Here is a 27,134-nt window from a genome sequence, read left to right as displayed (position 1 = left end):
ATCAGACACAGGAGGAGCTGACCCAGACTGTGGGTTCCACAAGAGGGGAAGATCACTGAGGTGAACAAATCCGCCAATAAGCACAGGACCCACCAAGGTAGAGGAGGAACTTTGTCACACTAGTTAAAGTGAAATAATTTAAAAATAAAATAAATGCCTGCCAATTTTTACGCTATCTGCCCAGCTTTAATTATGACTATACATTAGTAACAAATTAACCTATATACCAGACACAGATAGAAGTGTTACTACAGAACACAGTGATAATATACAAATCAACCAGAAACAGACTGAATTAGAACTGATTAAACTAATGTCATGTTTTTCACATTACATTTGAGGCTTTATTTGAAGGGGGAGAGGACTCACAGTTCTGTAACCATACTGTAGCTTTCAAAACATAGGGCAACATTTTCAAACTTGAGTGACTAAATTAGGAACCCAAATCCATATTTAGGTAGCTAATTAAGTGGCTTGATTAATAAGTAAACTGCTGCAGATCCCATTGACCTCAGTGGGAGTTCTGGGAGATTCAGCAACTCTGAAAATCAGGCCACTTTTATTTAGGTCCCTACACATGGATTTAGGAACCTAATTTTAGACATCCATGCTGGAAAACGTTGGTCTCAGTATCAATGGTAATGAAGGTTACACAGTGATCATGCAATATGAGATTGCTGGGTTGAACACACAAGTCAAAAATGGTCTGGTTGTGTTATATTTTAAATACTTAACAAAATGCAATACTTCAGATGCTTAATGAAGGTCATCACAGCAGTGGGAAATAGAATAGAAAGAGAACAGTAAAATAAGTTATTTCATTAGCCTAGCCTCTCTGGAGATCTGCGTTTCAATCTTGCTTCTGGATCCTGAGTGCAAGTAATTAAATAGTCTTATCTCAATCCATTGGTTTATATCACAAAACATTTGAATATTAGTTCATAATTATCAATGTGTGGTCAGGCAATCCCAAGGCCTAAAGAAGAAAATGATGGAAGCCTCATTTAAAGATTGGACAAAGCAGAGAACAATCTGATATCGGCAAGGGAAGGACTCGATTGCCTAATTGGTCTTTTTCCATAGTAGATTTTTTTTATTCTGTAAAAGCCTGAAGAACAGTCAGGAAAGAAATACAATTACATTTAATATAGGCTAATATTGGTTTAATTATGTTATAAATCATAAGACCAAGAAAAGATACATAATTACCTTCACTACAGTTTGTTTCCCATTGCCACTATTACTATTATTCTCGCCATTTAACAGGCATTTAAAAAACCCAACCTCCTTCTCCTCACCTGTTCCCTCGATATTTAAAAGAGATCCAACTTAAAAAAAAATCTTTTGTTAATTACCCTCAGCCTGCTGAGTAATATATATTCTATCCACAAGCAGAAACACCTTCATCTCTGCAGAATATCCTTACGTAAGCTCTTTCTGCTTGAATGGATTGCTGGAAATTAGCAAATCAAGTATTCAGCTCTCTGAAGTGTAATTAAGTATGTAGAGTTCCTCAGATATCACTGACATTTACTTCCCAAAGTCTAAGAAACATTTATATTGGAGTGCCTCACTCCCAGCACAAAGGAAAAACAATATTATAGCATTTGTTCCACCTTATTTCACAGATGATAATACTACAGCGGGTGAAACCTTAGGTCTGGAATAACTAGGCTGAGAGGAGTCACAGCTCTAGAACCTAGGACTGCCAGTCCCTGAGGGTCTGCTGCATCCATACTGTCACCCAACAGCTCTGGCAGATCACTGATTTATGAGCTGTGAGCCTTGTAAGGCCAAGCAGCATAGGCTAGGATGCCCACAGAGGGCCTGGTTGGCTGTGCTCCTGGGTCCCTGAGAGATCCAAAAGCACTACTTAGGCAATGGAGAGGGCACCAAGATGTTGTCTGTGCAATTAGGCGGATCCCCAGGTGGTTTCTATGATAGACCTTCCTCTGTTGCTTTCGTTCCTGACTTCTGACCCCAGCTCTGCCCATTGGCTCTAGCCCTATACAGTAGGGCTGCATGCGGCTTTACGCACTTGGCCTGTCTATCCATGCCCTGCCTGTAACGCAGACCTCCTGAAACCACAGGTTTGATTCCTGGCAGGGTTGATTTTGCGCTTTGTCTTTATGAGATTGATCAACTACCAGGGACCGATGGCACAGGCCAGTAGAGTTACCAGGCAGCTGGTATTGGAGACACCCTTCACTTGCAAGGGTGTAGGGGCAGCTGGAGCTGCTTCAGCACTGAGTGGACAAGATGGCCAGTTGGAAGCCACTGCCTGAGCAGTCTGACCCAGAAAATGTCATGCTGGAGGGAATGGCTAGAGCCACTTCAAATATAAGAGGGCAAGCTGGCCAGGTGGAGGCACAACCCACCCTCATAGCCATTTTTTGACAGAGCTAGATGTAGCCCACAATTTAATAGATCTGCTACATGACATCCAGCCCTGCTCCTCTTCCCCTCCCTCTGTGCCCCACATCCAGCCCTGCTTCCCCCTCCCTTCTTTCTCTACCTAAAATCCTTATCCCTCACCATTCACTCAAGGCTTCTGCCAGTCCCTGGTGTTGAGAGGAGCCTGCTGCAGGTTCTGGCCAGAGAACCCACTGGGCAGAACAGGACAAGGATTCTCCCTCTCCCCACCTTATCCCTCCCTGCTGGCTCCAAGCTTCCCAAATGTCCCTGGCACCAACAGGAACTACCACAGGTTCCACAGGCAGAGCTGGACCCAGGTGCCTAGCAGCTAGAGGTGCTAATGGCTTGAAAGTATCCGAATACTTCGAGGTGGATTTTCTCTTCCACTGTGATCCCCGTATGGTGCTACAGCATGTAAACATGCTGTGAAAGCCCCTTACCTGGTTACAGGAGTGCAGAAACTGTGTAGTACAGCCTTATTCCCTTTCACAAGTCCTGGTGTAGGGTGTGTGCTGAGGTGGTCCTTGTTCAGTAAACCCTTCTGATACATGTTATGTGCATAAAGGGCTCTCTGTTCTGAAGCTAGATTTGGTCTTTTTTGTTGTTGTTGTGGTAGCAACTTACAGACATCCTTTGCTCCTAGATTGAAGGGCTAACGACAACTTGAAAACTGGCAATCTCAGTATCAGATTAGAGAAGAGTCATATAAAAAGGGGAAAACACAATCCAATGGAAGAAAAACTCACTAAGTAAGAGTCTGAGTAAAGGCACTTGTATCAGCCTTCTCTCCAGATCAGTGACCTAGATTATTTCACCTGGTTCCTTACTGATTTAGTGAAAGGGGATAAACTAGGCTGATTACTCTGTTGCATGGCCTGCCGATATCAATACATTTTATTTGTGTGCACTTCTTTTCTCAGTCATTGGATTTATAGGATTTCAAAGCATTCTCTGAATTCAGACTGAGGTATGGTCAGGTATAGGCCTACTGAATGTCAGAGCACAGATTATGGCTCTGGTGGTTCAATTCTGTAACTGGGGAGGCTGAATGTGGTAGAGCTACCCAGATAGGGCACGTTATTTTAGTCCATACATTGATATTTGAAGTGTTAAAACCCATCATGGAAGTTATAAATACAAAAATTGACCCTGAACCCAGCTATACTACTTGCTTTTCCATGATATAATATTAATATATCTGCATGTCTATGCTGCTTACAAATGTAATAGCTGCATATGCTTTATTTGATGAGTGTTTTATTTATCAAAGGAATATCTTGTGTGTCTTAAAATTTATTTTGTGAGATTGTATCTTTGAGGTCCAACAAGAAATTATTTTGGCACATATGAGTTGGCAGAAATTTGCAGCTGCTTTCTTCCAGATCCAGAAACGCTTAATAAAAGACCAACAGCTGAGACTGTTATCTGGCAATCAATGGCTTCTTCCACTAGTTACATTTATGATTTATCATAGATAAACACTCGATTAAATCTCTGTCTTTTTTTAAAACCTAAAGATATCCTGCAGCTTTACTGGCAATAAAACAAGACAACAACTGTCCTGTCTCACCACCTATAATAAAACCTTTGATTAAATAAAGTTACCATCTAGCTATCTTTGGGAAGAAAGTAGCCACAACCAACTGTCAAACTGAGTTGGAGAACTTTTGGAAACACTGGTTTCACACAATAATTAACAAATAATTCTTATACAAGTATGTTATTTTACCACTGCCGGTCATGCTACAAATACTGTGCCACTGTTTCCTTGTGCTTTCCTGTCTGTCTTTATCCATCTGTTGTCTTTTGTCTTATACTTAGACTGGAAGATCTTTGGGGCAGAGACTTTTTGTTCTGTGCTAGCACAATGGAGGCCTGGTCCATGACTGAGGTGCCTAGACACTATGATAATAAAAATAATGAATAATAATTTACCCAGTGAAGTCTTAGTTATTTAAAGTTAAAGGCTTCTCAGATAATGCATACCTTAGTTAAAGGCTGTAAATGACAAAGTGTGTCTTCAACAAGTTTTACCCTATATGCATAGAAATAATAGAGCCAATAAATTGCAAACTTTGCTGACACTTTGAAATTCATTTCAGTAACACAGCGTAGCACTAACAGAAAGCTGGATATATACAGTGAAATGATAGTTGAAGGAAACCCTACGTATAGAATAAGATTAGCAATATTGCACAAAACTAAGATAAGAGAAAGAAGCTTGAATTCATGTGAAAGGATTTTTCAATTATAAAATATGTCATTATTTTAACATTTGATTAAACTGTGTTTGTATTTACTTATTCTATTAAACAAAGGGCAGGGATGCGTAGGTAGCCATGGAAATGTTTTAGAAATGACAAGATCAATCTCAGCAGTTCAAATGCAGGCCAGGCCTGGAGTTGAAAGTCTAAGGTCATTACCATACAATGAGAGACAAGGTTTTATTGGACCAGCTTCTGTTGGTAAGAGAGACAAGCTGCCCAGGCACACAAAGGGAAAGGTACTCCCAGCATCTCAGCAAATGGAAGCTGGAACAGATTGTTTAACATAAGTAGTTAGCACATATTGTAAGAATCCATTCAAGGTAGAGTGGCCCATTAACATATCAGCAGTCACACGGCAAAAAGAGGGGGTTAATGGGTTACAGATTATTGTAATAAGCCATAAATCCTCTGTTCACTCCATGATTTTTAGTGACTAGCAGAGTAATGGCTTGTCTTTTGAAAGTGTTGTGCAAATTTCCTTTCAGGATTGATATAGAGTGATCATTTTGTGAAAAGTGTTTCCCCCACAAGTGATAGAGTGTTTTAGTCTTCTATAGTTTTCCTGTGAGAGTTCATTCAAGAGCATGGTGATTGTCTGGTTTCAGCCACATAACTCTCTCTGGAACACTCCCACACTTGGATCAACTTTCTGGACACCAACGTCAGCTTCAAAAATGGAACCATACAGACAACCATATACCAGAAAACTGCACCTACCTTAATAGCTCCATCCAGTAACCATCTCAGGTATAGCAAGAAATCTGTTATCTACAGCCAGGCATCCAGATACCACAGAATATGCTCCAAGGAGAAAGTCTAGAATATAGACCTTAGTACACTTAAAACCGCCTTCACCAAACAAGGACACTCCACCGGAGAAGTAGCTGGCATCATGGAACAAGCCACCCAAATACCCCCCCAAAAGAACCCGCTTCAATACAGTAATGAAACTGCCCCTGACTGCATACCCCTAGTTGTCACCTACCACCCCACACTGAAACCTATATGGGGCATCATCAAACAACTACAGCCCATACTTGCTAGGGACTCCTTCAGGAAAAAAATATCTTTCCTAAACCGCGACTCTGGCCAGCAAACAATGCCCCAACCTATCCAAGCTCCCCACAGACCAGGACACACCAACTAAAAGTAGCACCAGACTCTGCCAGAAAAACAGATGCAAAACCCACAGACATATCTCCACTGCTACAATGATCAATACCTCCTTTCAAGATCCATGGATGCTACACATGCCTAGCACAACATGTAGTGTACCTCATCCAGCGTACTAAATGCCCCAACAACCATCATGTGGGTGAAACCAGACAATCACGATGCTCTCAAATGAAATCACACAGGAAAATGATAAAAAACAAAAACATCCTATTACTTGTGGATGAACACTCTTTACAAAGCGATCATTCTGTATCTGACCTATCGGTCCTCAACCTGAAAGGAAACTCGCACAACACTTTCAAAAGATGAGCCTTGGAGCTCAAATTCATTACTCTGCTAGATACCAAAAATCAAGGAGTGAACAGAGATCCTGGATTTATGGCTTATTGCAACAATCTGTAACCACTAACTCCACCTTTTTGTCCTAAGACTGCACAGGTGTTAACAGGTTACTCTACCTTGAATGGACAGGGCCAGTGCAACCCATTAGGTGACCTGGTAGTCGCCTAGGGCTCTAGCATTTGGGGGACAGCATTTTGGGTCCTTTGGTGGCTGGATCTTCAGTTGCCCCAGCCATTGTCGGCATTTAGGGGGAGGGATCTGGGACAGAGGGGCGCGGGGAGGACTGCCTGCAGCAAATGGGGGGGGCGTGGCACACAGGGGAACCGCTCCCCTCCCCAGATCACCTCTGCTCTGCCTCGTCCCCTGAGCACGCTGCCCTGCTCTGCTTCTTTCCCTCCCAGGCTTGCGGCGCCAAACAGCTGATTGGCACCGCAGGCCTGGGAGGCAGGAGAAGTGGAGTGAAACCTAGGGCATGAAACAGCTTTGCACTCGCCCTGTGAATGGTCCCTTATAATATGTGCTAACTACTTACGTTAAACAATCTGTTCCATCCTGCATTTTGCTGTGATGCTGGGAGTTCCTTTCCAGACCAGAAGAAGAGCTCTGTGTGGTTTCAAAGCTTGTGTCTCTCACCAACAGAAGTTGGTCCGGTACAAGATATTACCTCACCCACCTTGTCTCTCTAATATCCTAGGACCAACATAGCTACAACTATATGCATACAGTGTCTATTCAGTTGCCTATGCAAAATGATTTGGTACTGGACAGATATTCATATCATGAACTCCATCACATTTGACATTAATCGCATCCTTGTTGGATGCAGAAGAAACAGGTGCGTTTGCAAGAGGACAGGGTTACACTGACAGGGCAGTAGGAGAGCTTACGTAGCCAATGCAAATGGCACATCTGTTAGTGCGAGTTTTGGTCTCATAGCTCAGAGCTGAGCATTTTTCACCAACACTAACTTCACATTAAGAAATCAGGGAGAGATGGGTTTCTCAAACCAAATAGATCCAGATGAAAAAAATATTTAATTCTTTACCGGTGCAGTTCTTTTGAAAGTTGGGGTTCTCGAGAGGGTGTCCTGGAAGACGACACTGGAATCTGTGCTGCCAGAATTCGGGAAACCAGGGATTTCGGGTGTTGGTGTCCAAACGTAACTTCAAAAAATAGTCATCAAATGACAAGACCTCTGGGGACTGCAGTTTGATAGTGATACCTCCATTTGCTTCAGGTTCATAACCTTCAATTACTTCATCTCTGTCTGCCCAGCCATCACTGAAAAGAAGGAAGGAAAAATTATTACAGAAATACAGGAATCTGGTGTGAAAGAGCACCTAGACAAAACCAAGCTGACACCCCTTGAAAAGATACTGTCAAGGAGATATCTACAGCCCATTCCAAGTGAGTCAAAAATGTAGGCATAGCAGTGAAAAGCTAATTGGAAAAATTAAGGTGACTGCTCTGGTTAGCAATGTCTAACTATTGTCAGACTGAGGGCTGATTAACTCATTTGGAATTAAAGGGAGATACTTATCTTCAAACTGATTTCTTTGTCCCACTTGAAATAGTCTAGGTATGCTTTGGATGTGGGATGCTATATTTTTTGTGATTGAGAGAATACTGTATTGCTCATTCTATCCTGTAAGGGTCTAAACTCAATGGAATAATAATGATTTTTCAAAACCCTGGGATTTTAGCACGACATAGCTGTGATCTCAGCAATCATGGCTCTGGAAGCTAGCAGTAATTCAAATCAAACATAAACTGAGAAATGCGTCAGGGTGGAAGAGAGAGGGGGAAGAAGAATGCATAGGAAAACTGAATCAATTGAAAAGAAAGCCACACACTGTTTTTGCTCCTTCTGGAAATGTATGAAAACATGTTTTTCTTACAAACAAATGGGTTTTATTTATTTTTACTGTCAATCCAAACTGACAGTGCTAAAAATAAAGACAATCCTAAAACCTTGAGAAAAAAAATATTTCCCTGACCATATTACTTGATGAAAAGTCAATTTAATGGTTTCGAATGAGGTCACTTGGCTTAGCATCTGATTTTTACGTTAGTTCACTAACTCCAAGTTCACTGATTTAGCTGCATCCTCCCATTCTTCTTTGACTCCCCTTAGAACACGGGTACTTAGGTTTAATTTAAGTGCAAATGTAAGTCAGCCCACTTTAATTTTAATGTGCATGGTCATGTCTCCAGAGAAATAGATTATTTTGACATCTAAAGAACTAGCTGCATCCATCTGGAATGACAACAGTAGCACTCTGCCACTGAAAGAATTTAATCTGTTTGCTTCAGCAACAGCAGCAAGATCAACAAAATCAATGTGACTGACCACTAAGAAAAGAACATCTGGATTATAGCCACCAAAATATAGGCTCCTTCCAGTCTGAATCTGCACTGATTATGCAGAACTCCCAACAGATACATTTACATGGGCTCCATTCTAAGGAGTAGACTGTACCTTATGCAGAGCCCTGAGCAAGGATACACATTAGATTGACCAGAGATACTACACATTTTAAGGCAGGAGTACCTCTTTCTGTGGTCCCATACATCTCTATGATACCCCCTACAATAGGTCAGCTGTGCAGTTCTTGAGAGGGGAGGAAACCAGGACTCTTCCTATTCCCCCCCCCCCCCGCTTAGTCATTTGCTTGGGGGAATAATTGGGTGCACAGTGCAGGGCTTTGGAGCAGAGCACGGAGCAGCTCTGGAGCAGGGGAGCTGCAGATTTTTGCCTGGAGCTGGAGTGGAGCCGGAGCACAGCTCCAAAGCCCTGGCACAGTGCTCACTTACTGCTCAGCACCTATATCCTATGACTGAGTAACACATGCACAGGTGTAAGGGAGTAGGGGGGAGGTTTTTAATAGTCCATATAGCACAAATATCAATCTAGCCCTATAAAAACAGTGAGAGGTCCAAAGTTTGTTTCTTTTAAGTTGGAAAACAAACAAAAAGTCACTCCTGCAGCATAAGTAATTACATCCTAGTTGCACAATTACTTCACTATGTGTCACAACATTTGTGGTTTTCAACAAACCGTAGAGTCAAATAGGATAATTACTGAGCCAAAAGGATTTATTAAATCAAGTCACTTTACAAAGATTTATATATAACTTTGGCTTGGAAAATGTTGCCACTTCCACTCTGAAAGCAAAGAACAGCGTGTCAAATTCTTTGAGTTATAGGTGATGGAAGAGCTACCTTGATTTGAAATGTTGACTGTCTAATGTTTCTGTGGTGTCTTCTAGCCCAGCAAAGACTTGTTACTCCTCAAATTCCTCATGTATTTAAATCTACCTGAAACCAGATGTCAGCTAAATTTGAAGGAATATGCTGTAATCAAGCAAAGCTTTGTTAGCAACCATTCTTTTGATAATCTGGGAGCCCAATCCTGCTTTCAGTAATGTCAGTGAGCCTTCACTCATGACTGCTGTTCTGTGCCAGCTATAGGGGCTCTCAACACTCAGTTGAAGGGAACAAATGAGCATGCTGGTAGCAGGGCCTGAAAGAGGGAAGATATCAGCATCTTAAGAGCCTAACTGGCTCCTACTACTTCAGTTGACTGCCTGTTCTCAAGTGGGTTCAGGGAAGCAGCAGGAAACCGGAAGCTCCCTGAGAAGCTGGTGTTAATCAGTCCAGGCTCCTGGGGGTGCTAGAGAGGTACATAAGAGGCTTCTCCTCCTCTCTCTCCTTGCAGCTCCTGCTACTTTCTGTTATTCCATCTCACATTTTCTCCTGCCTGCCTGCCACGTCTCTTGTGCCCCCTTCCTCCAGCACAGCACTCCACCATCTCTGTGCATGTAGAGCAGAGAGAATACATATGCACCAGCAGCAGACACAATTTTCTACACTCTGGGTCTTAGTGGTGCCCCCTTCCCCCGCACACAGTCTGGCACCTGAGGCAGCCGCCTCAGTTCGCTTCATGGTAAGGCCAGCTTTATGGGGAATTGTGGCAAAGCTAAAGCTTGTTCTATTGCCACCTGGAGTTCCTGCAAATAGCAGTAACAGCAGGTGCTGAGTATGGAACATGGGACTCTGCAGGGCTAGTCCAGATCAGTAGGGGGCTCCCTGCTGCCAGTCCCTCTTTATTGTTGAATGCCAATGCTCACCCTTCTCCGGGCTCATCACAAGATGTGTAAGAGAATGTGGTTGGGGGAGGGGCAGTCTTAAGAAGGGAGAGAATGGTTCTGAGCCTCCAAAGGATGTTTCTAGTGGCAGGAAGAGGAGGTTCTGAAGTGAAGCTGGGGTCTCTACGAGTAGGGAGAAAGCTCTGAGCCTGTGGGTTTGGGTGGGGATTTTGAGGCTTGCTAGATCTGGTAAGTGCAGGAGGGGCTTGGAGCAGGCTGGATGAGAGGAGACTCAGGTGATTTTGGAGCCAAGGTGAGGGCTCTGAAGTGTGGGATGGCAAAGCAAGAGAAGGAGTGGTGTTCTTAGCCTGGAGACCAGAGTTCTGAGCCTAGGGGTGTCAGGTCATAGGTGCCAACTTTTCCAGGTGCCCGTGGGTGGTTGCCCCCAGCCCCACCACGCCTCCTCCTGCCCCACCCCCATCCCAACTCCACCCACTTCGTGCCCCTATTGGACCCCTTCCCCAAATCCCCGCCCCAACCTCGCCTCTTCCCCGTGTGTGTTGCATTCCCCCTGCTCCCCCGTCCCTCCCAACAGGGCCACCCAGAGGATTCAGCAGGCCTGGGGTCTTCGGTGGTGGGTCCTGGGGCAGAAGGACTCCCCACTGTGGGTCTTCAGGGCACTTTGGCGTAGGTCCCGGAGCGGAAGGACCCCCCACTGTGGGTCTTCGGGGCACTTTGGCAGTGGGTCCCGGGGCAGAAGGACCCCCCACCGCCGAACTGCCACCGAAGACCCGGAACGGAAGAAGCTCCAGCGGCCCGGGCCTGGGCCCTGTGAGAGTTTTCTGGGGCCCTCGGAGCGAGTGAAGGACCCCGCTGCAGGGGCCCTGAAAAACTCTCTTGGAGGCCCCTGCAGGGCCTGGGGCAAATTGCCCCACTTACCTCCCCCCCCGGGCATCCCTGCCTCCCAGTGCTTGCTGGTATGAATCAGCTGTTTTACACAGGAAGTGCTGTGAGGGAGGAGGAAGAAGTGGAATTGTTGCATGCTCAGGGGAGGCAGCAAAGCAGAGGTGAGCTGGGATGGGGGTATAGGACAGGGAGCTGCGGTGGGTGCAGAGCACCCACCAATTTTTCCCCACACGTGCTCCAGCCCCAGAGCACCCCTAGAGCGGCGCCTATGTGTCAGGTAGGAGGAAATTTCTGGCAAGAAGGTGTGGGGTTGGAGGAAGTCTAGGAAACTCTGAGCCTGGATGGAGGTGAGGTATTTGAAAGGGTTGAGTATGGGTGAAGGCTATGAATGGAAGACAGTAAGGATGTATAGGAAGGTAAGAGAAAGTTGGGAGGGTTAGGTGGATGGAGAAGAAGCAATACTTGAAAAAAAATTGTACAGGAAGAACAGACGGGAAAATATTTTTTTCTCCCCATCCTTCCCATTTTTCTAATATGTCCTAGTTTTTCATTTTGAAAAAGGGAGGGTGGTGGAAGAGGGGCCCCGGTAAAAACCTCCCCCATGTTCTCCTCCCAACCCTGTGCTAGTGTCCTAGCATTTCACTTTTAACATGTGGTCAAACTGCAAGAAAAGCAGTCAGGGTGGGAAGGGTTATTGTATTATGGTCTCTGCCATCCTACAGTTTATGTTCGACACTAGAGACCACTGTAAAGGAGCAACGCTTCTAATGATTCTGGACCACAGACATCACGGGCACCAGGTAATCATGTACGTGGAGCACAGGAATGCTGGCACCACACACACACACTCATCTTTTTATTATTAATCAGATTTTTAACAGAAGTGCCTAGGGACCACTGACGCTCAGGGCCCCATTGTGCAAAGCACTGAACAAGCAAAGAGGAGCGGATGGCCCCTGTCCCAAAGAGTTATAATCTAAATAGATAAGACAAAGGGTAGGAGAAAGGGATAGAACACACAGTGTGATCAATGTTATAGTGGCAAACATTAACTTCTCTACCTCTTTAGATGTTTTATTAACTAACCACAGAAAGAGCTAAGGAAAGGAGGAACATGGAGTGTGCAAGTTGATCACAAACTGAAACACTTTGACAGGGATGTTTGCATCCCAGGGAGGACAGCTGTATACCTACAAGCTAAGACCCCAATCCTGCTATTGAATCCATGTGGGCACCTTTGAATAGGTCTACATTTATGGTGGCGTGTACAATAGAGACACTGCATGCCCAGTTAGCATGGGTATAAATAAAGGTGTAGACAGCAAGACGTGGCTCAGTCGAGTAGAGGAGAGTGGCCAAACACACCTGAACCCTATGGTATGTACCCTTCATAGCCCTCAACACCTTAAAGCAGTGGCTCTCATGTCTGCACTACTATGTTTAGCCATGTAGTGTCCTGCAGGCTTCCCTCACTGCAGGAAAAAAGATTCTGGCAGCCGGCAGGGGGGAAGCAGTCCATGGAGACTCCAGCGGCTCCCCGCTGCTGGAGCCTTTCACTGCAGCAGGTAGGTGCACGTACCCTGTACGCTGCCGCAAGTGTAGGCAAGGTCTTAATGGAGCTCTGTGTATTTGCCTGTGTGTGGATCTGACTGCAGAATCAGGGCCAAGAGATTACACATAGACATGCTTCAAAGGGGGTCCTGAACATCCTATTAGGTCAGTGAGTTGTTGGCTAAAGCAGGGTGTTTCATAGTGTTGGAGCTCTAATAGAGAAAACACTAATTAATCCATTCTTAGCTAGGCAGTAGTGGGCCCCCTTTCAAGGAAAAATGTTAAGGCTGCGATTTTCAAAGCAGCCTAAGGGAGTTAGGTGCCCAACTCCCTTTGAAAATCCCAGTCTAAGTGATTTTTTATTGTGAAAAAAATAGGATCATGAAGGCCTTCCACAAGTTAGGTGCAATGAAGGTTCCCAGACCTGAAGAAGAGCTCTGTGTGGCTTGAAACTTGTCTCTCTCACTAACAGAAAATGGTCTAATAAAAGATATTAGCTCACCCCATCTTGTCTCTTGGATATCCTGGGACTGACATGGCTACAACTACACTATATACATACATGAAAGATTGGCATTGCTTATGGATGCCACAAGGTGGCAACATATCCACTAACTGTATTGCCCATTACAGTGACCATCAGATCGTGTTTATTGTGCAATGTAGTAGTCTTGAGATGAGTCTGGCAGCTGCTGCTGTATGGAGGCCTTTAAAGTGTGAATGCAGAAAAGCAGCTAGAAGGGGACGTGTGGGTGTAGAACTAGGAGCAGCGTTTGCTCACTGTCAGAAAAAAGAGACAACCGTTTTCATTACTGTTTCATGTTGTTTGTCACAATCAAAGTGGTTGCCAGTTCTCTGCAAGATGCTCTTCATCTCTGTCCCAATTTAGTTGCTGAAACCCTCATGCTGCTAAATGCAAATGCCCCCCCCGCCCAAATCAGATCAAATGGGAAATACCCCTAAGTTACCTCTCTCTAAGCTGTTACTACTTATCAACATGGATTGATTTAGGGAAAAGAAAATCAGAAGGTTTTTTTCTGTTTAGATTTATTATCTCAGTGGTGTGTTACACTAGGAGTTTCTGAACTGTAGTTTAAATAGCAACACCTGAATCTGTTGTATTTTTTTGAAACCCAGACTTTAACATGGCACAGATATTCCTGTGATTCCAACGTACGAAGAAATAAAATGGATTTCCAGTTTCCTATTTTTTTCCAAACAAGAACATGCTGTCAGCTGCTTTTTGTATAGATTGATGAGACAACCAGCAATCAAGCATTCTATTTTCATCCTCTTCAAGACCTTAATGCTTACGCTGTGCTCTCCTTCACTCCCCAGTGCAGTTCTCAGTGCATTAACATTCAAGATGCTTTTTCCAAGCAAAGAAAGAAAGAAACAAGAGGTTGATTAAGAATACATGAAAGATACATGGTGCTTTTCCATAGGAAGGTATTAATATCGCCATTTTAAAGATAAGGTAAATGAGACAGATTCCAGTCCTACAGCCTTATATGCATGGATGGATCCTTGCATTCACACAAAGCTCCACTGACTTCATGGACTGAAGCTGTAGAAGGGAGCTGATTCATATGCTTTCATGTTTGCAGGATTGGACACTTGCCCATTGGCAGCTGTGTCAAATATTTTTGGATTAGCCAATTAACTGTATATTTGTATTTCAGTTAAAGTATTTATATTGATAATTTAATTTTTGTGTTTTTTCCCCACAATACTAAAATAGAAGATGCTAAGTGTTGAAACTGATTAGGAAAAAACTCCTTTATGTGTGCTAAAGAAATGAGTCTTGCTTTGTATTTTTAAATTCTAGCAAAGGTGCCTATAATCTAGAATAGTGCTTTTTTGGTACATATTGTTATAAATCCATATTATATATTCTTGCTTTTCTCTCCTTTCCATACAACCAAAGCACTTTCATACAAACCAAGTATTTGCCTTCCACCGCCACAAAGCATGTTTTTGAACACCCTTCTCATCACTGCTTTGCCAGTTATGTTTTACTTCTAAATGATTTAAACATGGGATTATCTTTTCACTTTCATTTATTTTTGTTTTTAAATGAAAACAATTGTACCCAGGGATATTTTGACATTTTAATCTGAAAGTCAACTTGCATGAAAATTTCCTGACAGGAGGCTACCAATCATTAGCCAGAAAAAGTGTTTCAAAGCAATAGAGATCCTAGTAGTGACATGTGAATCTTAAACCATTCGGTGTTCAAGTCAGATAATTGCCCAGTATTCCGGGTGCTTATTCAAACTAACTGAACTTCTGGAGTCTAATGTCCGTCTGTATATCTCATAATAAATGGAATCTCTTATGGACTTCTGGTACTTCCTCAGGTACTCAGATATTGGCTCAGTATAAAAACTTCAGAAAGATTCCTGTCTCAGCAGGTGGAAATACTACTGTAACACCCTCTTTGTGGTATTTTGGCACAACTTGTTGCACTTCAAACCCAAGCTTAGTTTACAAGGCTAACCAAGCAAGTGCAAATGCTTCAGGTAGTCTTATTTCACAAGCAGTTCCACTGCAGCCAGCGTAGTCTGCCGCTACTCAGCATGATTACATGATTGAAGGTGACAGAATCTGGCCCAGAGTAAATTCCATAAGAGGAAAACAAAACTGTCATTGAGAGGTCAGGGCATCCTCTCTGATTTTTTTTAATTATTATTTTTTAAGTACTTGTCATTTTGCTCAGTCTGGTATATTCTAGAGGCAAAACATTCGCTCATTTCTGAACAAGGATAAAGGCAGCACTGGCAACAATAAAGAGAGGGATAAATTCTACTAAAAGCAGGAATGTGGATATTATATATTCACATAGCATACACACCATACAAAACACTATGCTAAGAGAATGCAGACGTTGTCAAGCATTTGGGAGCCAGGAATTGGCAAAGTAACTTTTTCCCTCTTCTGTGTATGCATTGAGGATCTAATTTAATAGCCACTGAAGTCAGTTGAAAGACTCCAATTAAATTAAATACACATTGGATCAAGCCTGAAAATACAGCCTCCATTTACATGGAAGATCCCCTTGCTTCTTCAGTCATTCAACAGGTTACACATAAAGGCCCTGCATCTCCAAACACTTAGGCGCATGTTTAACTTTACATGTAATTCGTTTCATTAAACTCAGTGGCATTACTCAAGTACATAAAGTGAAGCACATGCCTAAGTGCTGGCAGGATCAGGCTCAAAGGCTGTACATTGTCATACCACAATCTTGGATTTGGTGGGAACTGCTTTACTGTCTGATTTCTACCCCCAGAAAAATTAGAATAGAGAAGTAGGATAATGATTTGCCAACTGACGGGCTAAAAGAATAACGGGACTGCTGCCTGACTGCCAAAAGCATCAAGAAGCAGTACACTGGGGGTTTCAGGCAGAAGCATTAGACAGAAGACCACAGAGCCACCTTCCCAGAAAATAGTTACATGGAAGTGGGAAATTGACACTCTGGTGTCCTAAAACCCCTCACCCAAGGCCATGCACAATGAGAGCAATTAAAGAGTTGGTGTCCAACTGTGCAATTGTCAGCTTATTTTAGACACTAAACATTATTCATACACTGCACCCATCCCACTTAAGTCTGTAATCTTGACATGTCTCAAAAATTAAGGAGGTTCAAACCCAATCAGTATTTGGATTGAAGTGGTACATATAACTGAGTAGGTAACACTTCTCCCTCTGGCCCAGCATCAAGCAACGTGCTGCTGGTGGTGCTGTCTTTTTGCTGCTGGTGGTGCTGTCTTTTGAATAAGATGTAAAGTAGAGGTCCAACAACATTAAAACAACACAAAAAACTTGAGGTAATTAAAAATCTCAAGGCACTTTCTGCCAGAGTTAAAGTTTGCATACTGATAAAATTCCAATCCAGGTAAGATTCTGCCACCCTAAAATTTCCCCTTTAGTTTCAATTATATACAGCATTCTTCACTTCCTGTCCTTAACTGTTAGCAGCACACAGTAATACAGGAACTAGTTACTTGTGTTTCATGCCAGAGCAAGTAATTCAGTAGTTGGTGAAGCTGTCCCAATATATAGTTACTAAGTAGATCCTTTTGAATGAATGGTACTGTGAAAGGAATCTACAGTAGAACGATAAATGGTAGATCACTGTGTTTCATACAAAATAAATGACACTGATTTGACTTTGCAGAGTTTTTGGAATGCTCATTTAAAAATGCAGATGGTACTCTCCTGGACCATGATGGATTGTCTGTTTTGTAAATGTGCGTTTAGGAAGGTTTTATTTACCATATGCAGTGCATATATTTGCATATTATTTACATAATGTGAGTTAACTGTCTATCATATCAATATGTTATTTGGGGGTCTTTATTGCGAAGATTCTTGATACTATTTGCATCAACAGTATTTTGTAAGTGTGGCTGCTATACTCATGTAGTGAGGTTTTAACCATTCTCAAAGGTGCACACTTCTCCATACCCTGGAAAATCAGCTACCACACATACATTCTCATGGGCAATAGCTGATTTTCAAAGGTATATACGTGCTTCCTACCCTGATGCTTGATGGGAGAATGGAATCCTAATTCTGTATATTAGAAATGCACAATATTATGAAGCTTTGTGAATGTGTCACTTCTTTTCTAAACAAAATTTGTGTGTGGGGGGAGGGGGGTTAGGGAGAAGGTCCATTTTCAGACAGACAAATAAATATGAAAGCCAAATCCTAGCACAGTCAGATTATCAGGCAGACATATAAATATACATAAGGACCGATTTGCGCACCCAGATATAAGATTTCGATGTTTTAAGGCATTCATGTTCTTTAACTGTATCAGTTCCAGGGAAATCTTTGTTGAACTTATTGTTGTTTATATGCTGGGGGTAACAGTTAAACTGTGATTGTGGCCCGATTATACTAGACAATGTACATATAGAGAGAAAGAGAGAGTCCGCAACTCAAAGAGCTTACAGCATACATATAGTACATTTTTAGGAAGATAAACCAAGTGACATCCCAGCTGAGAATTCCATCCATGAATATATAAAGCTAAGGGACTAGACTGTGTTGGTTCTCCATGGCCATGCAAGGGAAAAGAGAAAATAAGGTCCCTCCATCCTCCACATAAGATTGACCCAGATCTTGGATCCAGGTATGAAGGGATGAGAACAGAGCCATGCACCTCAGGACTTCCCACTGAGAGTAGGTGATCAGGGAGTGGGCCGAGAGGCACAGGGAGTAAGTAAGTGGAGACAGGGCTCCATCTCCTATGTGCCAATCAGCAGAGCTAGCTGACTGCCTGGGTGGGAGTATGCTACATTTTGTAAAGGATTGATGCAGTATGTTCTGTGCTTTTCGTTATTTTGTTTTCTAGTGACCCACAGGATCAAGGAAATAGCTTGAACTCACTTTTCCACCGCTTCTGTTCCCAAGTTGTGCAGGGCTCAGTGCGGCAGAGGAGCTAGCCTTTAGAGCTTTCCTAAATGTTGACTATCACAGATGGGCCCAGAATTTCCTTTAATGTTTGTATTTCTAATGTGATTCTCAGAAAGAGAGAGTCATCCTCTAGCCAGGGCCAGCTCTACAGTTTTCACTGCCCCAAGCAGTGTGCTGAATTGCCGCGGCGGGGGCAGTCAGTGTGCCCTCAGGGCAGCAGGCGTGTTTCCGTGGCTGCGGCAATTCGGCGGCAGCTTCTATGTTTAGCTGAAGCTGCCCCGAACAGCTAAACATAGAAGCTGCCGCCGAATTGCCCTCACCGCGAAAACGCACTGCCGTCCTAACGGCGCACTGACTGCCCCAGCTGCCACGGCGGCATTTCTGCACGCTGCTTGGGGGCAAAACAACAGGGACTGCCACCCCTTGCAGAATGCCGCCCCAAGCACCAGCTTGGAATGCTGGTGCTTAGAGCCGGCCCTGCCTCTAGCTCACCCCTCTTATAAGATAAGATTTAACAAAATTTCCTGGAACTGACACTCACGGTGAGTTTTAGAAATCTCCTTTTTGAAGACAGAGACCAATTTTCAAACATGGATGTCTAAACAGGATATCATAAGTTTTGCATTTACTTGCAGAAATTGGTATTTCTTCACATCTTCTATGTCTAGGTACATGTATGCACAAGGATTTTGACCCAGCTATTTACACGAGCAAGTTTGAAAACTAAGCCTCCACACACACTGTGCAGGAATTACTTCACTAGCTATATAAATGTAGCCACCTCTGGGGTGGAATTCAACTGCTATTTAACAACATACAAAAAAAACAAACAGTAGTTCAGGCCAAGGAGTTAAGAACACTCTGTTCAATTCAAATTACAGAGTACTATGGGCTTCAACATGTTAATTTAAATAAAACAGAACACAAGAGGTAGTGTTATGTTATGTTTTATATTATGTTATGAAAAGTGTGATAGAACAACAGCTCTGGTGGAATTATAAATCAAAGCTGAACAAACCATGTAAAATGTTTCCAAAACAAACAATTCCAAAACAAAAGGTCAGTTTGGCCATGTCCACAAGCCTTGTTTATTTGCTTCCTGTGAGCATTTGAATGAACACTTGTGAATAATGATTTTTTAGCACAAATATTCACCAAAAATTAATTTAAAATTGTATGTTCAACTGTAAAACTCACAATTTACATTATTTTGGTTGGTTACAGAAGCCATCCAGTGAGTAAGCAGAAGCAATACCAGGAAACTTCTGTAACCCACCAACACAGCACGCGTTGCATTATATCTGTAATGAACAGATCGTGAACAATTTGCAGACTGAGAATTATTTGTGGAAGAAGCTGGTGAATAATTTGAATAATGAATTCACTTGAGAATTAGGCAATCTGTTCATAGACAGTTAGTGAACAGGGGGGTGGGGGTTGGGAAGAAAAAAATAATTGAATAATTATTTATTTTGAATAATTCACTCAAGCTTGCAACTCAATGTCACTTCTAATCCAAAGCAACTGTTGCTAGAGAACTTTCAAAAGTAATTTTTTTTATTCTTTGGTATTTATTACTTTTTGAAAGCACCTTTCCCAAAGCTGCAGATGTTTGTTCAAATATTTTAATTAGACAAAGGTAAGGGTAAAAATTCTAACTATGATAAGTTGCCCATCTGAACCAAGCCCAGCTCACCAAATATCAATAATAACTATCATCCAGCCACCTTTTCCCCCATCATTCCACATTCTCAACAAAGGCTTACAAAAGAGATGAACCTCGAAATGTGCCTGAAGGTCAATTCGTGCTATGCCAGTCCAGGGAGGGAATAGATGGGGACGCAGCAAGTTCCAGTGTCGAGAATTTCTCTCAGAAAATACCCTGCCAGCAACCCTCCTCCCTTGTAGGCCTGGGGGCTGTCACAGTACTTTAAGCTTCTCCACTCGTCACAACCATAGCAAGAGAAAAATGGTCTCACAGAGCCAGCTGTCACCCCATTATTACTCAGAATAATAATTCTGACTGCAAAATAATTGGTAGCCAGTGTAGATCATGGTATAATATGCTCTGAGGAATGCAATGAGCTGGTTTCTGATTTGCTGCATGGCTTGGGTATGGAGATTGATGTCCAGATGCCTAGAAGGAGGCAGCAGTGCACATACACGAGGCAGAAACATAGGTTCCTAGGGAACTTTCTCTGACTACTTAGGTGCCAAGTGAGTTTAGGCACCTACTGGGTGCACTGGGAGTTCTGTGAATAGCAGTGGAGCCAAAACTGGTACGTAGGTGCCTATACCCAAGACTTATGTACCTAAATCTGGAGTTTAGGCACCTAAGTACTTTGTGCATGCCACCCTTCAGAGCCATCCATAATTTCTCCTTTTTATTCTTTTCACAGTTAATATGTACTCTAAATGGATTGTCTTATCAATATTTACTCATATTGGGAAGGGTTAGTCTACTTATAAAGAATTTAACATGTACCATGGCCTTTCTTCCTTCCCAGATACACTTGGAGATTTTATTTAGCAGGCCTTTCAAAAAAATTTTTGGCAAGTCTAAAGGGAAAATATGAAAAAGAATATCTGTTCTAGGGTCTGATCCACTCTCATCCTGAATTAATAGGAATCCTTCCATTGCCATGAGTGGGAATTGGATAAGGACAAAAAGAAAGTTCATTCTGACCATAGCCAACCTTCCCAACCACTAAGTGAAACTCCATAGGGCACAGAAGATGGACATCTGCTGCTACATGCAGGATGGAGGTATGAAGCTTATTCCCCTATGCAGTCCTCCAGCTGTAAACACTAGATCATGAGGAGATTGAGCCATAGCCTTGCCTGCTCCCCATCCCTTTTTGGATACCATGTGCATAAGCACCAGGGCTGGGATTCTATTCTAGTCATTCTATTTTGGCTGGGTTCTTAGCCTGGTGATAACTACAGCCTTTCTGAGTGTCTCCCACTGATGCACAAACAAAATGACAAGCATCTGTCAGGTATGGCTCCTTCTCCATTCCTCTTCCTGGTGGGGGAGCCTGTGTCTTGCAGTGTTTGAAGCAGCAAAGTCAAAGAAATGTGCCTTGCACTTGGAATGGAAAGTGTTTCTCCTGTACATCATGCAAGAAAGAAGGCTGCTTATGCTTTCTCTCCCTACTGCACACCTGGTTAATAGCCCGGCAAAATTTGGCCCTATGTTAAAAGTTTATTCCATTTCTGTATTAAGTTGTCACATCATCGGAGGATAATTATACTTCACAGACATCCTGAAGACTCAACAGAATAGTCGCCCCCCAGCTGCCAAACAAAACACTCACTAAAATTCACAAACTGATTGTATATATTTTTTCTGTTCTATGTAATATCATTGGCCAAAATTTCTGATTTAGCATCATTTACATTAAAGCTAGTAACTTTCCCAAATTCTTCAATTTATGTTGGTAATTCTATCAAGTTTGTAATTAGTAATTCTCTTTTATACAAGAGTGTGATTCTAAGCACACTATTTTGGTTATTATGGAGATAATCTTGCAGCCCTCTCAGTATGTATAAGTTCTTTCGAATGCGTATCTCACTTCAGCTACCAGTGTTTCAGCATGTTGAGATTAGATGCCTGTGGGGTACACGTGAACACCATTCAGAAGCTTACATTAGAGCATAATGCAACTTCCCACCTAGAGCCAGATTGTTTACCTTTTGCTCATATTAATGAGCAGCTACTCACTCCAGTTGTCCCACTGAGTATGATGTTCTCAATCTAGCCCTCAGGAAGCAGTGTTTGATCAAGCTGGTACATTGCACACTCACTGCATTCCTCTGGGCGTATTACACCATGATCTTCCCTGGCTTTGAATTCTGTCTCTCTCTCTCTGGTCCAAAGACTGTTCCACTGTGGATAAATATTTAAATATCATTGGACTGGGGGTGGGGGACACTGAAAGAGAGCAAACGAATGAATGACTCTGTAGCCTGGTGGTTAGGGCACCTGCCTGGGAGGTGGGAGATCTAGGGTCCAGTCCCCCTGCTCCAATCATTTATCCACAGTGGAACAGCTTCAACAGGAGAAACTGAGGGAAGCCCCATATCAGAATATCCCATAGCTCAGTGGTTCGAGAACACTTCTATGAGATGGGAGACCCTTGTTCAAATTCTTTCTTCCCTCTGGCAGAAGGGGAAGTGAACTTGGGTCTCCCACATTCCAGGTATCTGCTCTAACCAGAGGGCTAAAAGTTATAAGGTGGGCACCACCCCTCCTTCTCTGGCTGTTTTGTGTGAAGTGAGACAGGCACCTAACTGATTTTTCACAATGGAAGCCTCTAGGTGCCTAAGCCACCTGACTCCAGGAGACGGGTTTCCATTCATGGGTTGCTAACCAGAGAAGTGCCTATCTCAGAAGCGCTTTTGTTGTCAGCATCTCCTATTGGCTAGGCTTAGGTGGCTTGCTGCCTAGCATGCTGGCTTTTGTGGGTTGCATTTTTAAGTGCCTCTCTCTCCCCATTTGTTGTATAGGTATCTGACTCAGCTTTGTGGATTACTGTGTCATTCTGGTGATTTTCTAGACACCTAAAAGTTAGGCATCATGATACTCAGCGTTGCTGTGCCTAAATCCCTTTGCGGATCCCACCCTGAGTAGTTAACTTCACCAGATGTAAAATCAAAAAGTTTTGAACAAGAAAGTGATTGGCAAGTTTGCCACACCATCAGTTCTCAATCTGTAATACATTGGTGGTCTATGGAGCATTTCTGGCAGTCTGCAAATAGCACCATGTGAGCAACCAGCTATCTCTCCTTCCTATTTCCAGATATTAAATCACATTGAAAAACAGCTAAAATTGCATTACCTAACTAATATTACCTTTCCATGTAAAAAAAACTGCTGAACTTGAGGCAAAAGCATATAATACATTTGCAGAGAGAATGGAAAGAGGAGTTGGCCCATGCAACCATTTAAGATATGGTCCACATTATGAAAAAGTTTTAGAATCCCTACCTTACACCACCATTCTACTATTATAGATCAGATATTTTAGTAATGATTTATGGTTAGAGAACAAAGGAGTTTCAAAACTATAAGTAAGCTGGGGAGTCCCCAAATGTTCTTCAGTTATAACATAGATTCATGGTATGGAAAAAGCTGAGGCCCACTGTCCAATCTCAAAGAAACCTAATGCATTTCTGCCTTTATTGCCAATATATGAAAACAAGCATTTCAAACTCAGGTCAGTAAAAGGTAACTTCAAAGATTGGGGAAAAAGCCATTTGTTATACATTCAGCAACATATTCAACATACAATTTTTTTTATTAATCCATTTAAAATCTAGTAAAACCCCACAATTTTTGAGATTTGTCATATTCACAATATATTTATGAATCACAAAACATGGCAGCTAAGGCAAAAATGAGGAGGCTTTAAACAGCGATCTTTCAGAAAAAGAAAAATATATTGTTGCAGACATGAACATAAAAGCATCTGGATCTAATCTATTAAGCTCTGAATAGTTTGGTATAGAGGAATTGCTTTTATGAAGAGATGTAAGAAGAAATATTGATGGAGGTGAATAGGGCCAAATATTTGTGTGTTTTATGCCCAGCTCTGAGTAAAAAGCAGCGTGTAGTTGCACTACCTCAGGAGAAATCCCTGAAGATATGACATGTCAGTGGCCCATCACCTCCCAGGACACCCAGGTTTTGCTGGGGTGTGCATGGGGGGAGGAGTGGCGGTAATTTGCTGCAGCCCTTTTTAGGTTGCATCTTGCTTCATACTGCATGGACAGCCAGCCAATGCTTAATTTGTCAAAAAAAGAGGTGTTGGGGCTCAAGCAATTTGTGAAGCAATTAGCTGCCAGGCTCAAGCATTTTTTTCCATTCATAACTGATGCAGCAAGCCCAGAGGTGCCAGGGCTATGAACCACCAAAGCCTAGAAGTACCCGGGGCTCAGCCCTGGCACAAATTAAGCATTGCAGCCAGGACCAGCACTAGTATTTTTAGTGCCCTAGGCACACGGCATGCTGGTCCCGTGGCTCCGGTGGACCTACCACAGTCATGCCTGTGGAGGGTCCCCTGGTCCGCGGCTCTGGTGGAGCTGCCGCAGTCGTGCCTGCGGGAGGTGCACCGGAGCCACAGGAGCAGCGGACCATCCGCAAAAATGCCTGCGGCATCTCCACTGGAGCCACGGGACCAGTGGACCATCCGCAGGCACGACTGCGGCAGGTCAACCAGAGCTGCCTCCCGCCCCCCACAGCAAAATGCCATCCCCCAATAATCCTGGTGCCCTAGGCAATTGCCTAGGCCGCCTAAATAGAAGCGCCGGCCCTGATTGCAGCCAGCTCTGCTTACTCCCCTGTCCTCCCACTTTACTTGCTTCCTGGATGCAAACTGTGCATTTCCCTCCAACACTCAGAGCTACAACGTGGGGAGTACTAACATGACTGTGCAAAAGTGCTGGAAGAGGAGTAAATCCTTACTCCCCTACTGTTCCCCTGTGTTCAGGGTAGTCACAAACTAGCCCACAGAGAGCTAGTGCCTCATCTTTAATATGTGCTGCTGCAGAGGAAAATTATTACACAGTAAAATAGGTCTGATTCTGAACCTCTTATTCTTGTGTGCTAGCACTTATTCATTTGAACAGTTGTACAGAAATCAGTGGGACTACTCATGTAAGTAAACACTGTTCAGTGTGGGAAAGGTTTGCAGAACTGGGCCATATAACAGCAGTACTTTCATCAGTCAGAATGAAAAAGTTGCATGGCAATAGGACACAAGACTGTTGGGAAAGAATGTGGGATATCAGGATACTTCCTACATATTTGAGGGTTGCTCTCTAAAATGGAAAACCAGACACAAACATGCAGACAAACTGAAGATATTGCCAATTGTAATTTTCCAAAATAACCTGTTTTGGGGACTGTCACTGGAAAATCAACAGTATTTGAAACACAAAGAATTAATCTCTCACTATCTGCAGCTAGCTTTATTTCAACTCATAGAAATAGGAAGAAAACCTTTAAATGACAACATCTTGGTTTAACGTCTAGAAAATATCACCAATTAAAACAAATGCACACAACCCGCCCCTTGCCGCCACCACCACCACCAACAGAACTGAGTAATATCTTTAAGAAATTATGTTACCCTTTCCTGAAAACACAGGCAGACTATAACTCTTCAGCAAAGAAACCCAGTCATGCTCAGTTTTTGTTTACTAATTAATTTACAAACAGGCATCAGTTGTTAAAACTTATTGAGAGAATTTCCTCCTTCCTGTATGGTTATTTCCAATTGGTTTTTGTACTGATATGAGAAATCTAATACAGTTTATATATGACTAAACAAAATAGTTAAATAAATGGGAATATCACTCTCCCTGACATCAGATCCCTATCTGGCAGGCCACAGACACCACAGCTGCCAAATAAATCTCACATGAAGATTTAGGATAGTGCTACTGGTTCCAAAATGTTGTCTATTGCTACTGAATGGCTATAAATTGTACACAAAGCGGTCAACTCATCCTCCCTTCTCCCTCTCCCATCCACTTACCCATCTCCTCCACCTGTTATGTCATGCTTTCTACACTGTAACTCTTTCAGGCAGGAAATGCCATTGACTATATGTTTATGCATTGCCTAGCACAATGGGGCTCAACCTGGTTAAGACCGCTAGATGCTACCACAATATAACTGTGGAACAATACTCACCCCACTTGCCTCTACCACTTGAACAGAGAGAGAATGTCTATTAGTTGTTTATACTTAGTACAGCTCATCTTCTGTGGCCTGCAGTAGAGTGCAACATAGGCAAATATGCATAGCCAGTACTTTACATCCTGAAGGCTACAAATAGGGACACATTGTTATCCCTATTGAAATATACTGAACTAGGAGAGCCTTTTTTTCCCACAGCCCAGTCTCCTTCATGTCACTTGGCCCCATTTATACATATGGGGTAAAGAAGCAATCCTTTAATATTCCATGTGTGTGTAAAGACAAGAAAGAGAGAGAGAGAAAGAGAAAAAGAAAAAGATCTCTTGGGTAAGCATCATGAAACTAGTGATCAATAAAAGTAATATTTGCTACCTCAGTTTTTATTGCCTTGGTGGGGAATTCTGCATCTCAGGGCTCTAAATCTGCAGACCATCCTGAAGGCTGCCCTGGGATGGTGCTTTCTGATAATCAAGTAAGACTGTCCTTACAGTAACAAAGAGATGCATCTCTTTGTTGTGTGGCTGCCTAATCAATGGCCAGAAGTAGGAAGGATTATTCTGGCAAGGGGTTGACAGGGAAGAGCCTGAGGGAATTTGTTTGATAAAACAGCATTTTAAAATAGTAGGGTCAAGATGTCCCCAGAAAAGCATCTTCTGTAGAAGCATTTCCTAATACTTAAGGAACTAAAAATTAGTGCATGAAGCAGAGTACGGACATATTAGTTTTTTAAAAAAAAAATTGTCTGAAATCTCAGACTAATTAAGATGTCAATTTGCTTTTTGTTGTAGCAAAACAATTAAGTCATTTAAAATCAATGGGCCCACTGAAAAATAATGTAAATTGCTATTACTGCTGCATCTTTTTCCACCAGAGCATCTTCATCACAATCTCATCAAAGCAAAGCAAGCTATAGTAACCCTCATAATTCCTTAGCTGCTGTGGAGAGGGTTTTCTATTTCTCATGTATGGGATTTATGTTTACTTGTTTCACCTGGACAGATACAAACGTGTGGAAAGGCAATTTACCCCCTCTGAACCAGAAGTAGGAAAAGGAATCTATGATATGACAGTAACTTTCTAGACTTCTTGGGTCTCCACTCTCTCTTTTTTAAAAATAAGCAATAGCTGCATATGCTTTATATTCCAATGTTGAAAATCATTGAAAAGATATGGGACTTTGAGTCTGTCTAGGGGCCAGTCCTCCATGTCTTACTCAGGTAAAATTTCATTGTGACTTTTGCAACATTGTTCATC

At 42.6% G+C, this 27,134-nt stretch overlaps 1 protein-coding gene across 2 annotated transcripts in view; it reads right to left on the bottom strand.

Moving 5' to 3' along the window:
* The window catches only part of GRM1 (glutamate metabotropic receptor 1), a 291,902-nt gene that overhangs the window by 100,234 nt on the left and 164,534 nt on the right, over positions 1–27,134 (bottom strand). For both annotated transcript variants that reach the window (XM_032794554.2, XM_032794533.2), the window contains exon 4: positions 7,246–7,481. In XM_032794554.2, coding sequence (XP_032650445.1) covers positions 7,246–7,481 — 236 coding nt within the window. The remainder of the gene's footprint in view (positions 1–7,245; positions 7,482–27,134) is intronic.

Source organism: Chelonoidis abingdonii, chromosome 3 (genome assembly GCF_003597395.2).
Source record: "Chelonoidis abingdonii isolate Lonesome George chromosome 3, CheloAbing_2.0, whole genome shotgun sequence".
NCBI lineage: Eukaryota > Metazoa > Chordata > Testudines > Testudinidae > Chelonoidis > Chelonoidis abingdonii.
Note: the sequence above shows the minus strand (reverse complement) of the source record. Positions and strands in the feature narration are given on the sequence as shown.